We start from the raw sequence: 15,184 nt of genomic DNA on the forward strand, positions 1-15,184 counted from the left end.
TTCTCCTTTTCGTACTCGATGGTTTCTTAACTCAGAAATTTGCAATTTCATAATCACAAGAGATTTTCATGTACCATTTTCTCTCGCTAAGTCCTAATCCAACGAGGATACATGCTGGACACCAGTATCTTGATGATGAGCATAGATAGAGAAGTAAAGGCAAAGGAACATAAACATTTATGCAGCAACAACCCCAGAAGGATTCAAGATGGGGCCTAAATCAAACCCATGTTGCAATAATTACACGTGACCACACCACACCTAACCGGATAACCCTATTGATATTGGTGATAGCACATGCAACTTGCAATTAATTGAAAAGTGTTAATTAAAATAGATCTTGAAGCCTGAAACAAAGAATGTGAAGAATGTAACAGATAGCCTATATATAATGCACATAGACTGGTCTAATATTATTATGCCTTGGCCATTTATTTGCATTTGGCAATAAATAACCCTCGATGCTTTGAAAAAGTTTTAGTTCAATAGCTTCACAATTTTGGAATTACTTAATGCTTAGTTTGTAAGACCTATCATATCACTCAACTACATATTGTGTAGACTCTGACCGTAGAGTGTCACTTTCTCAGTTTATTTTTTACTTGAATAGGCTCGGATTTATTGCTTACTTATGTTCAAGTAGAAAAAAGTTTTATGGATAAGTTATTTTTTACACTCTCAAGAGGAATCTATACTACATTTTAAATCCTTTAAAAAAAATCCTACATTTTAAAAACGGTAGTTTTAGTCTTTGTATTTCTAAAATATGGTTTATTTTATTTTTGACCCTATACTACATTTTGATTTAATTAGGGATGAAATCCACCACCACATTTTGAAAGATATAAGAATCAAAATAATTATTTTTAAAATAGAGACTAACTTTGACCAAATCTTGATTCTTGAGGGATGTTTTTTCAAGTGACGAATGCCAAATTTATGTCCATGTGGTAGACTGGTTAACTCTCTCCATTTGAATATGTGAATAGCACTATACCATTATAAAGTATACTGAAGTTCTGGTGGCTATGCATTAAAATTTCAACGAGTTCCACTTATGTTGTAGAAGAACTGAACAAGAGGAATCTCTCCCTTTTGTCCATTATCTTTTGGGGATTTTCTTTTCCCTTTTTCTTAGTTATATAATTGGAACAAATGTTCATGACCAGCCATAGAACTCGGAAGCTAGTTGCTTTTGATGAAATGGCGTGCGCTAGCTTTCTCTCCCCTCAGTTTTTCAAACCAAACTTGCTCAGTCTAATGATTGGTTGCTGGAGCATGTCCTCATTATTTAGATAAGGAAGGGAACTGAACACTGAAAGTCACTAACTTTTGTTGAACTTTAGAAATTGCAGTTCAATAGTAGTATAAATTTGGAAGGCACTACTTTACTCACAAAATTCGTCCACTGTTGGGAAAGTTTTTGTACCCTGTAATGTATGCCTCATGATGTTCAATGTGCCTTTTAATCAAACTATTTTTATTATTCAACTTTTCTCCAAGATTTAGACTTTCTCAATTAGGAAATGTTTAATTTGGCTGTTTGTTTCAATAGACTAATTGTTACTCCTTTTGTGACCCTTCAAATTATCTTCTCAATCACGAAAATGTATTTAAGTCATGTCCATATCTTTTTGATCTGGTTAATTTTTCATTATTACGTGGGAATAGCAATAGCGAGTTAGCAGTAGTATTTATTAGGAATAGTTTGATTATGAAGGATATTCTAATATAAATGAAAATTAATAAGAGTTTTTTTTTTAAAATTCTAATGAACCAATGGAGCAGGCACGGACAATTAGTAGCTAGTAGCTACCAACAGGCAACCATTCATCACAAATTAATTTCCCTCTACCAGCCCCTCGGTTAAAAGTACTTTCTATTTTTCATCTTTTTATTTTCTCCTTATTGCTTGGTACAAAATGAGATTCACAGGATCAATTTTCTTAAATGTTAGAGGGTTTCCAAAAGAACGAAAGTGTGTCAACTAAGCTATATGCCCTGTACACTCAACTTGGCCTTTTTTATTGTGCTTTCTGGAGCTAAGGAAGTGTCAAACAGCTTTCACTAATATGATTAAAGTGCTCAATCTTGTTTAGATAGCATGTGCAACCTTCACCATTAATTATCCTGTTTTTTCACCTTACTCACTTCCAACAGTATTAAATTAACACAATTCCTTTTTAATAAGAAAAACCAAGTTCAAGTATATAAATCTAAGATGGGGGGTATCTATCCAAGGTTTTAAACTGTGGTCGTGATCATGATTTTGTCATGTTTCTTGAAATTGTGAGAAATCGCAAACAAATACAGCCGATTCAACCACAATTATGGTCTCGTTGCAGGCACAAACACTTACAAATTCTTGACGTTGTGGTCAAAATCAAGGTACGTATCTATTGTTAAAAAATATCGTACCTATCTATTGTTAATTATCTATTTATTGTTGTTTGGCTTTGTAAATAAGACCACAACACCTGAAAGATCGTTTGTATGTCTGTAGCCACTAATAATAAGCACCATAAAAGTTGTGGTGATTAGTGATTAGTCATACCTTCTCACCTCACCACACTGTTCTGACACAGAAATTTACATTCAAAGGAAGTCAACATCTGTACAGAAAAAGTTGTACAAAGGTATGCCTCAAACAAACTCAATTACATAAACTTAAAAGAAAATGGGGAAAAAGTTAGGGAACATTCAAGGGTAAATCAACCCCACCAGTCCACCACTCTCTCTCTTCAATGCAGCAACCTTATTTAGATTTTGGACAAGCTTAGCTAAGAAGTATACACCCTTTTGAATAAGCATTTTGGTATCTATCTTCAGCTAAAAATGGAGAATAGCTGCATTCTAGCTTTTCTCCTCCTCATTCTCCACTCAAGTACAACAAAAGCTGCCTTCAGTGTTGGTGGTGGAGTTGGTGTAGGTGTTGGTGTTGGTGTTGGTGTTGGCAATGGGAATGGTGGTGGTGATGGTGGCAGTGGTGGAGTGGTTTGGGTTGGTGGAGGGATTAACAGCCCAGAGCCACCTAGATCCTCAGTGCCAAATCTTGAAGGAGCTTACACAGCACTTCAGGCATGGAAATCTGCAATCACTGAGGACCCTCTTAAGATTTTATCAAGTTGGGTTGGTCCTAATGTGTGTGCTTACAAAGGAGTCTTCTGTGCAAACCCTCAAGATGAAATGGTTGCATCAGCATTCCCAGTTGTAGCAGGCATAGATCTCAACCATGCAAATCTGAAAGGAACCCTTGTGAAGGAGCTCTCTCTACTCAGTGATTTGTCTCTTCTCCACCTCAACAGTAACAGATTCACAGGCACTGTTCCTGATACATTCAGAGACCTGGTTTTTCTGGAAGAGTTAGACCTCAGCAACAACCAACTCTCAGGTCCTTTCCCTGCTGCTACTTTGTACATGCCAGGCCTCATCTACTTGGACCTCAGATTCAACTACTTTTCTGGGCCCCTCCCTCAGGAACTTTTCAGCAAGAACCTTGATGCATTATTCCTCAATAACAACCAGTTTGAAGGTGAAATCCCCCAAAACTTGGGCAGTTCCCCAGCCTCAGTGATAAACTTAGCCAACAACAAGTTGAGTGGTAGCATCCCAGCAAGTTTGGGCTTCATGGGTTCTAAAATAAAGGAGATTCTGTTCCTCAATAACCAGTTAACTGGCTGCATTCCTGAGGGAGTTGGGCTATTCACAGAGATGCAAGTTCTGGATGTGAGCTTCAACTCACTCATGGGTCATTTGCCAGACACACTGTCATGCCTGCAAGACATAGAAGTTCTCAATTTGGCTCATAACAAGCTCTCTGGGGAATTATCAGATGTAGTGTGCTCTTTGAGAAGCCTTGCAAATCTAACTGTTGCTTACAATTTCTTTTCTGGGTTCAGCCAGCAATGCTCAAGGCTTTTCTTTAGGAATGTTGGTTTTGATTTCTCACTAAACTGCATTCCTGATAGGGACATGCAGAGACCTCCACCTGAGTGCTCTGGCATCCCAGGTGGAAGTCTTAGTTGTCTCAGAATCCCCACACCAAGGCCTCTTGTTTGTGGTTCAATGGCTGTAAGTAAGTCTAAGCACATTGATCCCACTTCACCATCTCCTCCTTGATGGTTATTATTAGTTGCATTATTACAGGTTGGTCATAGCTGTTCCATTAATTACTGCTACCAATCTTAATTCACAATTCTGCTAATTTCATTTTTCAAAGACTCCTTGTGCATATTCATGATTATATATACTTGGCGTGCACGGGTAATACACATGCCACATTTTATGAGAAAAAAGATTATATACTCATAAATGTAAAATAGTTTTATATTTGTCATTTAATCACAAATTATTATTTAAATTATTTTAAAATAATTATTTTGAAAGTTAATTTACCATACATAATAATATATAATAAATTGTTATTATATAGCTGTGTAAATTATATGCTATGCTTCTAGTAATCTACCTCGACCCGCATCATAAAAGATGGATGGATAGTGCAGTAGTTTATGTTTCTCGTGACATGTTTGTTTGATTTTGGTTACTTTAATTTGTACTGCTTTATCACGGGTTCTCCAATTATTCCATTCAACAACTTCACTAATCGCATTCGATAAGGCCCTACGTGATAGCTTCTTAACAGTTAAATTTGACCCCACTGTAATGCACTGGGTTACATCACAAGGTTATATCTAAATTACTTCGAGAGGTCCACCTGTCCCAATCCAACTTCAATTATACAAGTGAGGATAACATGAGATTGCCACTGTGGCTTGGTTAATACTTAAAAGATAATCATCACAAGGTTATACCTAAATATGCATATTGCATAGATTGCACTAGAGATGCCGTTGTTTGAACAACCTAATAGTTTAAACTATTTAGTGATATTTGGTGAAACCTGCTAAAGCACAAAATAAAGTAATGTATTAAATCTTCTTATTATATTTTTTTATCAACTCTTATAAAAAATATTCTATACTTTTTCAGTTTAGTGAGACAGTATGAAACTGTTGTTTAGAAAAGATTTAGAATTATTCCTCAAAGACCCCACCAAGGCTAGCCTAGTGGAGTGTTTGAATAATTTGTATAAGGTTCTAGTTTCAAATTTCAGCATCATCATTGTACACACACAAAACAGAAAAAAAAGAATTATTCCTCAAAGTTTAATGTAACATGCAACACATTAGAAACTAGTGTCACTAAGAATCCCTGTTGTAACAAGCGTGATCTTACCATGAAAAATCATGGGCAGGTAATACAACAGGCAATTGTGAAAAAGAATACAGATTTCTGAGAAGCCATTTCTATGTTAAGGAATATAGTACGTTGGGTTTGGGAGTTTAAAAGACCGTGCAGCCACTGCATAACCCCCCAAATCACTCCACTGATCCCCAGAGTTCCCATGGATCCTGTAGCCTTCATTCTCCAACTCTGCTCTCTTCTCAGAATTGTAAGTAGTGGCCGGTTTGCCTTGATCAGAAGACCCTGTTTCATTAAGAAGGAATTTCAGGTGAAAATTATTTAACAGAACAAGACATGGGAGATATAAGGTGAGTTGGATGGTTAAGAGAGAAAGCAAGGAGAAAAGGTCGCGGGTTCGATCCCTCCTGCTAACAAAAAAAAAAAAAAAACAGAACAAGACATCTATATTTCCAAGAACCAATAATTTATGTACCTTAAGATGAGCCTCTCCCAATCTCTGTACCCTGAACTCAGAAGGTTTGCCCCTGTGGCATTCCTTTGAAATTCACTTCTCCCAGTTAAGAGGAATATCTTGAAGCCCAATTCCTTAAGCTCGTTATACAAACTCAAACTAGCTGGCAAAGCTGGGGCTGCAGCTAAGTCCACCCAATTATCAAAGGAAGTCTCATTGAAGATCTCAAATCTGCAGAGTCCAAAGTTAGAAAAAGAAAACCATAATCAACTTAAACCAAGAAACTCACATATACAATTACTGTGTTGAGAAAAAACAATTTTAGATTTTGACCATTGTGATTGTGAGGTCCGTTTACCTTTTTGCGTTTCATTCATTTTGGCAATTGAAATAAAGAAGACGTGCCATCCTGCTAAAATTAACTTCCAAGTAGTAATAACAACCGCATAATAGAATCTATTCATTAATCACCCGATTTCCATAGATGTGAGAGCCATTGATATTTGATAAACTCCCCTACCTAATTCTGATACTATTTATTTCAGACTTTAGGCAACGAAATCAATCCGTCAAAACAACACAACCCTTAACAATTACAATTGTAGAAACCCATCTTCTATACAGTTACACTCAGATTTCCTTTTCTTAAGGGCTAGTTACATCAAGACAGTGTTACACATCAACGACAATGACTTGATTAGGATTTGGTTCCTTTGGTATGTATTTGGATTTGATTAACTTTTAACTCCCATCAGAACTTTTGTCCAAAAGCAGCTTTTCAACTAAAGATTCTCACTGCAACATCAATGATAAGCTGTTTTAAATCACAAACCAAAGATACATTTAGAAAAGTTTATTTGCAGTTATTTAGACTTATTTTAAAAAAAAAAGTTTATGAAAATGGTTTATAATACGTTCATAAACTATTTTTAACTAATTTCAATAAATTTTCAGGATAACTTACAAAACCAATTTACTCCTATTTCTTCTTCAACTGTAAAAGTAACATATACATACATACTTCCAAAATAAATATTTATTCAGAACAATTATCATCCATCTAAATTATTTTATCAAATAATTAAGCGTCAAACCACTTTTTATGTAGTAAGCCTGAAAGACAAAAAAGCTAAAGTAACATATCACCACTTATTGGAACAATCTGAAGAAAATTGATAAATTTAAACATTATATAGTTGATATGCTTCTTATATAGAGAGAGGATTGTTAATAACACACTTTATATTAATGGTTAAAACTTATTAAAAATTAGACAATCATTGAGTGAGACTTTTAAAATAAAAACTGGAGCCTACGAAATTTGTAATTTGTCAATTAATTCTTCCCCCAATAATAGAAAACATGCTCAAAAGACTAAAGTTAAGGTGAACTTCACATCAAGACCTGTCATGATTTAGTGTGTGTTGGTTGTGTAGAAGAGAAAGTAATAAAAGATAATTGAAAAGAAATATTTGAATTAAAGTAAAGAGAAAGAGAAGTAGAACCTATGCTATTTTGTGAAAAATTCTTCTTGAATAGTAATTTTCTCTCTTCAACCAAATCATCCTCATAGGTATTGTTTGTTTGTGAGGAGAGAATGGAAGAGAATAGGTGAGAAGATAAAAGAAGATAAATAGGATGGAAAGAAAGGTGATTTGGTTGAAGTAAAATAGAGTAGAAGGCTCACCAAACTATCCCTTTAAAGAGTGCTTACATATATATACCTAGAGATTCCTTAGTAACAAGATCCTAACATCCTAAGTAGATTCTTTACTCATGCTAGCATTTAGTATACAACAACTAGTTTTTCTCTCTAAAAAGTATCCTATGAAATCAACATTTCATTTGTAACCTCTCAATGGACATTTTTAACAAATTAATTGTTAACCGTTTGACAAGTGTACCAAATGTCCAAGTAGTAAAGACTCAAACATTGAAGTGTCGATTGTTAGGGGAACTTTGTTTTGTACTTGTGTTGTATAATTTTCAATTTATAAGAAGAAAAGATAATATGATGTATAAAAGATAAATTTAAAAGAACAGGATATAAAATAATAACTATTAATAGAAAACAAAAAAAAACAATAGAGAATTCAATGAGATAAGAATGTTAGGATCTAGCATGTTTTATTTGTCTAAGATGTATTATTTTTTTTATTTTTCTTTATCAATCAGGTGAATTTATCCTACCCACATCTATTAGATTATTTGCTCCTGATGTCTCATGATGACAAACCTATTTTACCTATCTATCTTCCAAATGTCTTTGCAAAGATTTAATAGATAAAATGCATGAAATTCTAATTCTAGATGCTTGCTTTGATGCATGGACATAATGCAATCACTCTATGTCTAGTAATGATTTTATTAAGATACATCTTTCTTTTAGTTCTATTAGAAATTACCATTTATCGAGCGACTAATTCCTAAAATTGATGCATGCAAAACCTTCCTTGCGTTCCTATTAAGGATTACTCTCTCTCGAGCACCTAACCCCTAAAATAATGGAAAGATGAATGATGCATGAAATTAAAAGTAAGAAAGGATAATAGGAAAGAAAACACTTGTGACATTGATAAATATGAAGTATACAATACATTTTTTGGCTTTTTAGGCTTATCAGACCCTAAGGGTTTAGCCTCTCATAGCCATAAGGGGTCTTACACTAGAAGAGGGGTATAAGAACTGATGGAGGAAAAGAGATGAAAAAAGGGAATAGAAAATGATGAGAGAGAAGAGAGAATTTTCTAAGAGAGAGTTCCCAGGCTTTGAGTGTGTATTAGAGTGCTTTGAGAAGTGTCTTTTCTCCTTGACTTGTCTCTCTTTTTATAGTTGTTGGGGGTACATTTGGGTTGCGTAGTCGCGCTTAGCGCAGGTGCCTGTATTCGCGCTTAGCTCGCCTCTCCCTCGCTTAGCACCAGTGCTTGTTTTCACACTGAGCACACTCTCCGCATTATGCGCGTATTGGGCTGGATCTTTTTCAATGTTTGTTGTTTTCTTGAGCTTTAAGTCTCTTAATCCCTCCCTTTTATAATTGCAAGTCATGAATAGAAAAAACATCAATTCTTAACAATTAAGCATGAATAACTGCTAAATAATTATTCTTAAATATATTTTTAATCTATTTTCATTATAAAAATAACTCATATTTAACCGTTATCACTAATATTTACCGATTAAAAAAAATAAACTATACTAATATGAGTAATTGTTTAATCTAAGAAATGATTCCAACAAAATAGACTTTGTAGTCCGGACATAAACTCAAATGGAACTTTATTCGTTTGAGAATATCACCAAACTCAGGGTAAATCGACTCTTATTCCTTATATTTTTTTAGACTAATATAATCCAAGAATTAATAATTTGTGTACCCTAATATGAGCCTCTCCCATTTTGTGTACCCGACAGGTTGAAGATTTTTCTCCGTAAAACCTCTTTGATGCTCCTTCTTTCCAGTTAAGATAAATATCTTGAAACCCAATCCGAGAAGTTCGTTATACAATCTCAAACTGGCCGGCAAACTGGACATGGGTCTGTACGCAAGTCCATCAAATCATCAAAGGAAGTCTTATTGAACATATCTGGTTTTCGCGCAGGAAACAATTAATTATAGACGATAATGAAAATGCAAATTAATATTAAAAAGAATTGATATCACTTCGGGTCCGAAAAAGTAGTAGAATCTTTGAAACAAATATTTAAAAGGTGATTTTTTTCTGTAATTAATCGAGATTAAAATAAAATTAATTAATTTATAGGAGATTAAAATAAAATATTAAAAATTAAAAATAAAATTATTATTTTAATAGGTACTTAACGCAAAATAAAAAATTTATTAAAAAATCACCACAAAAATTAATATGTATTAGAAATAAAAAAAAATATTTAAGTGTATTAAAAATACAGATTAAATAATCTACATATATACTTGGTTGTGGTCATGTTAAAGAAAAAATTAATCTACGTTGGAGAGCAGCGTCTAGTCGAACACATGGTGATAAAATTCATTTTGAACGAAATTAATTTTATAAAATTAATTTTGATAGAGGCAGAAGGTATTCCTACTTACTTGAGTTGTATCATAATGTTTTTTTATCATAATTGATTTTATCATAATTTTAAAAACAAAAATTTAATCAAAATTAAAATAAACTCACCTCATTTATCATAATTTTAAAGATTATCCAAACACACAAACAAAAGTAAAAGTCGTCAATTGGCACAAGATGCAGAACCAAACATCATCATAAAGACATAAAAAAAATTAATAAATATATAAAAAAATAAAAATATATAAACATACATTTGCCTGTGGTTTGTCTGTACTCTGTACATGTTCAGTACAAAAAATGCTGCTAAAATCACCCCTCTAATTTCTGCTGTTTAGAAAATCCAACCAGAAAAAGGTAGAATCAACAAAACTAGCAACTCTGATTAATTTCCTGACAACATTCACAAAACTGAATCCGCCATAGCAGCTGCAAAGACTTGATAATTAATTGCAAGTCTGTCTCTATGCTCAAACCAGAGTTCCCACTATCCATCAAGCTAGGAACGCATTGGCTATCACTGCAGCAGATGATAACTAACTTGTAATTTAACTAAGGACAACAATTCAATTCTTCTAGCAGGTTTTTAGGGAAAGGAAACTTGTTGTTCTTCATGGCAAAGCTCTTTCCTTAGTTTATGCGAGAAGAGCTTGCATGCATCCATGCTAAGATCAATGGCAGCAGAAAGTGCAATGAACAAAGCAGCATCAGCCATGCATGTCACATGCTGTGCACCAACTTGCACAACAGGCTTGCTAACTTTGCCTTCACCTTCCACTGTGGAACCCATCACAAACCCTTTTCCTTTCAACCTTGAACCCAATCCAGAATCCCTCATCACTTTGTAGTCAATGCAGAACTGGCCACCCTTTTTCACATTCATTGTGGCCTCAGCAATTGGTATCCCATTGGCAGGTCCATTCTCAGTGACGAGCTCAAACTTGTAGCCCAAGCCATCGACAGGGCCTCGTTCTCGCCACGCTTCGAGACGGCCCCATGGCTTCCAGCTACTCACAGAGGCACCATTGTTGGGGCGAAGAATGAGCCATGCACCTGGGTTTGATCTTGATACTCTGTCTGAACCAGGGGAAGGGACAAATGGGGTTATCATGGAGGCAGCTGCAACGGGTGAGCCAGAGAGATCATGGATCATTATCATCCAACCCTTTCTCTCCCTCCCATGACGCTCTCTAATACCCTTCAAGGTTCTCCTCCATCTACTGGGGTTGTTGGCAAAATCTGAGGGTAGACACCTGAATTTTCATTAAGTAAAAAGAAAAACAAATCATGAATAAGAGCCTATCATGCATAGATGCGAATCATAGGTTGCTCTAAAAAAAAAAGAGAAATACTAGCCACATTATCATAAATAAATTAAGAGAGATAATTTTTAAATGATAAATGAAATCTATCAAATTGATGATATTTTTTTAACAAATTTCAATCAATCATATAAAAATATTGAAAAGACAAGATTATAAAACATAATAACTATATAATTGTAATTTTACAAATCCAAATTAAAGTCATACTTCTTGGAGATTACTAAAAGCAAAATAATCTTTTTTAAGTCATTGACATTATAAATCACTTCTTATTGTCTATAAAAAGGAATAGTATCAATCCTATTTCCTTCTTGAAATCATCCAGAAAGGAGGACAGTTTCTCTTGTTGGTTCATCAACGAAAAATGCTTTCATGTCTCTATATTATACAGACTTTTATATCTTATATTTAATCGTATTAAATTTTTTATAACCTTTTTAAAGACTAAGATACTTTATAGATACATATCAGTGAAGCATATCCACTGATATTAGTATCAAAAATACCTATCATGCATATACAAATATGTGAAGATGAAAGTATTGATTCTCAGATATAAGAGGAATAATTAAATATTTGAAAAGCATATGATAAAAAAAATATTCATTAATTCAGTTAGTATAACAGGAAACAACCTAATGAAAAATGTCAAACGTGGTAGGATAATAAATTGTAAGAGATATTGCGACTGCAGGCAGATACTGGCACATGGGAGGGAATCCAGGGCAGGTAAGTTTCACAGTTTAGAAAATCTCGGCCTGTCTGTTTGACCAAACCTGGGTATGCAATGCAGCCAGATACCACAGCACATGCAAAGATAGCTTAATTTGAACTTGGCAAACATTTATAGGTGTTGTTAATTAATTCCTCGTAATTATCTATGATTAAATTAAATTAGTTGCCGATGATTTTACGTTTATCTTATTAAAGTATTAAAAAAAACTGCTAAAGACAAAGTAACTGAAAGAATGAATACTCAGAAACCAGCAAAGTGGTTAAGTAAATTAATGTTAGAGATATAAATTTGGTTGAATGATTAGGAAAGAAAAAAAAAAGATGGATTTTTCCTTATTAAAAAAACTAATAAATTAATAATTAATATTTATAAATAAAAAAATGAATTAAAGTTGTGAGCAGGAGAGTGACAAAAAAGGTGTTAAGAATGTGGAAATTGAAGTGTGAAGGGCAGTTTGCCAAGCATGAAAATGAAACTTTCGTTGTACCATTGGCGTTTTGCATGTTTGTTTCACGAGAAATAGACAGAAACAAAGTGCCGATGATACCAATAAGCAAATGAAAATGGACAGAAAAGGATAACAACTAAACTAAGCCACGACGTCACGAGAGTGAAGGCATGAAAAGGAATTGTGAGCTGGACTAAGCATGTGCTGATTGATGGTTAGGTACCAACTACAAGGATGATATCGACAAGCCAGCACACATGCCTAAACCCTCACCTTAATTCATGACTATAACTGACCAAACATATTAGCCCCACCAGTAACTTTGCCAACCCACACCAATAAATTCTTGCTTCACAAAACTTTGGTATTTCTTTAGTACATAGTATTTTTTTTTCTCACCATAATATTGATATCAAATTATATTGGCATGAAATTAAAGTTGAATTCATGATTAGTTAATTAGAAAACACAAATCATAGATCGTTATTATTTATGTCAATTATTTTTTATATAAATTTACATTTCACCTATTATTACGAGTTGTCTATATTATTAATAAAAAGATTCCCACCATTATTACTCTTTGTCACAGTTCATACTTATCTTTTTAGTCACAAATAAACAAGGTAAACTTTCTTTTTAGTTTCTAGAAATAAATCTTCTTTTAATCTCTTATTAACGAAAACGCATCATCCTATGCTGTTCTTATTCTATAAATAAAAGACTAATAGAAGACGAAAATTTTGGAAGGACAAAGACTATATGTAACGCATTTTCTAAAATAAACGACTCAAAGGAAACTAAACATTACCTATATATATATATATATATATATATATTCAATCCTAAATAATAAAATACCAATTAATTAAACGGAATAAAATGCTTAAATGAGAATGTAAATAAGTCAAAACTTACCTGCAGTTTCTTAATTATTTTTTGTGTAGTTTTTCAATTATAATTAGAATTTATATAATAAAAGTTTAATAAAAGTCAAAACTTCTATTCAATAGTAGAACAATAACAAAAAATACATAAAGAAAGAAATTGTATACAAGTTTGATCAATGTAAAAAAAACTATATGCTCTCTCTCAAAACATGGTAATTAAATCCAAAGTTAATGTCCTAATATTTAATCAAAACATGATTTTAATTTAAAAAAAAAAGAAGTAAATTCATTATTTCAGATGTGTGTAATCTCTGTGTCTCTCTGCCATACTACGTAGAAAGTAGCACATAGTATATTTTTTAGAAAAATGAATGTATATGGAAAAAAAAAAGGTGAAAATAAAGGAGTATATGTAGTAGAGTGGTTGATTGAGGAAGTGAGAGTATCAGAATCAGATAGAGTGATTGAAAACTACACTAACTAGACCTAAATTTACGGTAATGAGATTTAGCTCAATTATTTCAACAAGTCTATGAATTAATATAAATTTTTGATATTTTTTATTCTAACGAATTAAAGAAAAAAATGCAGCATAGAATAGTTTAACAAGAAGAAAAGTTGTTGCGAAGACACTGACCTGGATCTAGAGTTACGATCCGCACTGAACTTGCAACTAAAGACAGGCTGTCTGATATTATTCTCCTGAATCTGGAAAACCACCGGGCTACACTCCGGTTCGCCACCGAACTGGAACACGAACCGCGGGTCCGGTTCGGACCGGACCACAATGTGAACCCGAGGCGCAGGCTTGTGCTCCGGTTCGAAGCCGGTTCTGTTCTTTCTCAGGTTGAGCCAGCCGGAGTGGAAGGTGTTGGGGCGGGAGAGCGCGGCGGAGAGGTCGAGGGTGAGGTTGAGGCGGCCGAGGAGTTTGGCGGAGGAGATGCCGCAGGCGCGGGCGGTGCTGCCGGAGTAGACGGCGAGGCGGAGGGTGAGAGGTTTGGCGGAGAGGCGACGGAGCGCGGCGGAGTCGAGGTGGAAGCCCGGGGCGGAGGTTGCGGCTTCGGGGTTGGCGTCGCCGGAGGAGGAAGAAGAGAGTGGAAGAAGCGCGGTTTGAGAGGGGAAATTGGTGATGCGGATTTGGCAGAAGCATGGGGTAGAGGAAGGGTGGACGCCGGAGACAGGTGGCGGTTTGGTGGCGGAGGGAAGGTTGAGAGCTAAAGAGTCTACCATGAGACGCACGAAGGGACAGGGATCCATTGGTGAAAATCTTCTCCAAGTTTCTCAACAGTGGTGATGAAACTAAATGTCTTGGTTTTTGTTAGAGTAGGGTTTCGAAAGCATCTACTACGTACTACTTCTTCTCTATGTATAGGACGACTAAGATGTTACAGTTTCACTGCTTTCTCAGTATCTGTTTATATAGTCGAGTCCTAATGTTTTTAACACTAATAAATTTCAAACACTGAGTTAATATTCTTATTTGTTTTTGTATCTCTTGCTTTTTATATCAAATCATATCAGTTTTTCTATATAGTCTAACTTAACAGGGTGTGGTTTTTGTGTTTATTGGGGTAGGAACATTCCAAGGTTTATTATTAGCGGGAAATTGTGAATGAGAACACGATGACACATGGTGGGGGACTTGCTGAGATTCATATGATGCTGTGGATTTATAATTATAATTGATGTTGTGATGAAAGGGATAGAGACAGAGTAAAAACAAAAAGAAGAAAAAGAAATTAAATTAATAAATGAAATCAATATTGTAATAGGGAATGAAAAGAAAAAAAAAACATTTAATTACTTGTTTGGTCTTTTATATTGGTATAATCCATATATTTTAGTATTTATATTAATTTATAAACTATTCATTTTAATTTTTACTCGTTTTATACACAAAATAATACAATCATGAATTACAAGGGCCCCTCGCTTAGACTTCTCATATATTACATACATATTTTTAACATGAATATGTTTTAAACTTTTAATTTGATATAAATAATAGATAAGAATAAGGCAAAAATGGATTTGGCTTTTCCCAACTTTTTCGTTTCATTTTGATGCATATCAG

General features: G+C 34.2%; 3 protein-coding genes across 3 annotated transcripts; 1 reads left to right on the forward strand and 2 right to left on the reverse strand.

The window, feature by feature from the left end:
- Window positions 1-2,060: 2,060 nt before the first annotated feature.
- Window positions 2,061-4,218, forward strand: LOC114407518 (leucine-rich repeat extensin-like protein 6). The gene is made up of 3 exons (XM_028370645.1): window positions 2,061-2,388; window positions 2,586-2,636; window positions 2,830-4,218. The coding sequence occupies exons 1-3, from the start codon at window positions 2,275-2,277 to the stop codon at window positions 4,117-4,119; spliced, it is 1,455 nt and encodes a 484-aa protein (XP_028226446.1). The 5' UTR covers window positions 2,061-2,274; the 3' UTR covers window positions 4,120-4,218.
- An 894-nt stretch (window positions 4,219-5,112) lies between these two features.
- On the reverse strand, window positions 5,113-6,156 carry LOC114406206 (acid phosphatase 1-like). Its single transcript, XM_028368851.1, has 3 exons — window positions 6,131-6,156; window positions 5,681-5,890; window positions 5,113-5,492 (listed from the first exon to the last, which is right to left on the reverse strand). The coding sequence occupies exons 1-3, from the start codon at window positions 6,154-6,156 to the stop codon at window positions 5,315-5,317; spliced, it is 414 nt and encodes a 137-aa protein (XP_028224652.1). The 3' UTR covers window positions 5,113-5,314.
- A 3,753-nt stretch (window positions 6,157-9,909) lies between these two features.
- Window positions 9,910-14,699, reverse strand: LOC114407525. The gene is made up of 2 exons (XM_028370658.1): window positions 13,748-14,699; window positions 9,910-10,964 (listed from the first exon to the last, which is right to left on the reverse strand). The coding sequence occupies exons 1-2, from the start codon at window positions 14,365-14,367 to the stop codon at window positions 10,298-10,300; spliced, it is 1,287 nt and encodes a 428-aa protein (XP_028226459.1). The 5' UTR covers window positions 14,368-14,699; the 3' UTR covers window positions 9,910-10,297.
- Between the last annotated feature and the right edge of the window lie 485 nt (window positions 14,700-15,184).

Source organism: Glycine soja, chromosome 1, assembly GCF_004193775.1.
Source record: "Glycine soja cultivar W05 chromosome 1, ASM419377v2, whole genome shotgun sequence".
NCBI lineage: Eukaryota > Viridiplantae > Streptophyta > Magnoliopsida > Fabales > Fabaceae > Glycine > Glycine soja.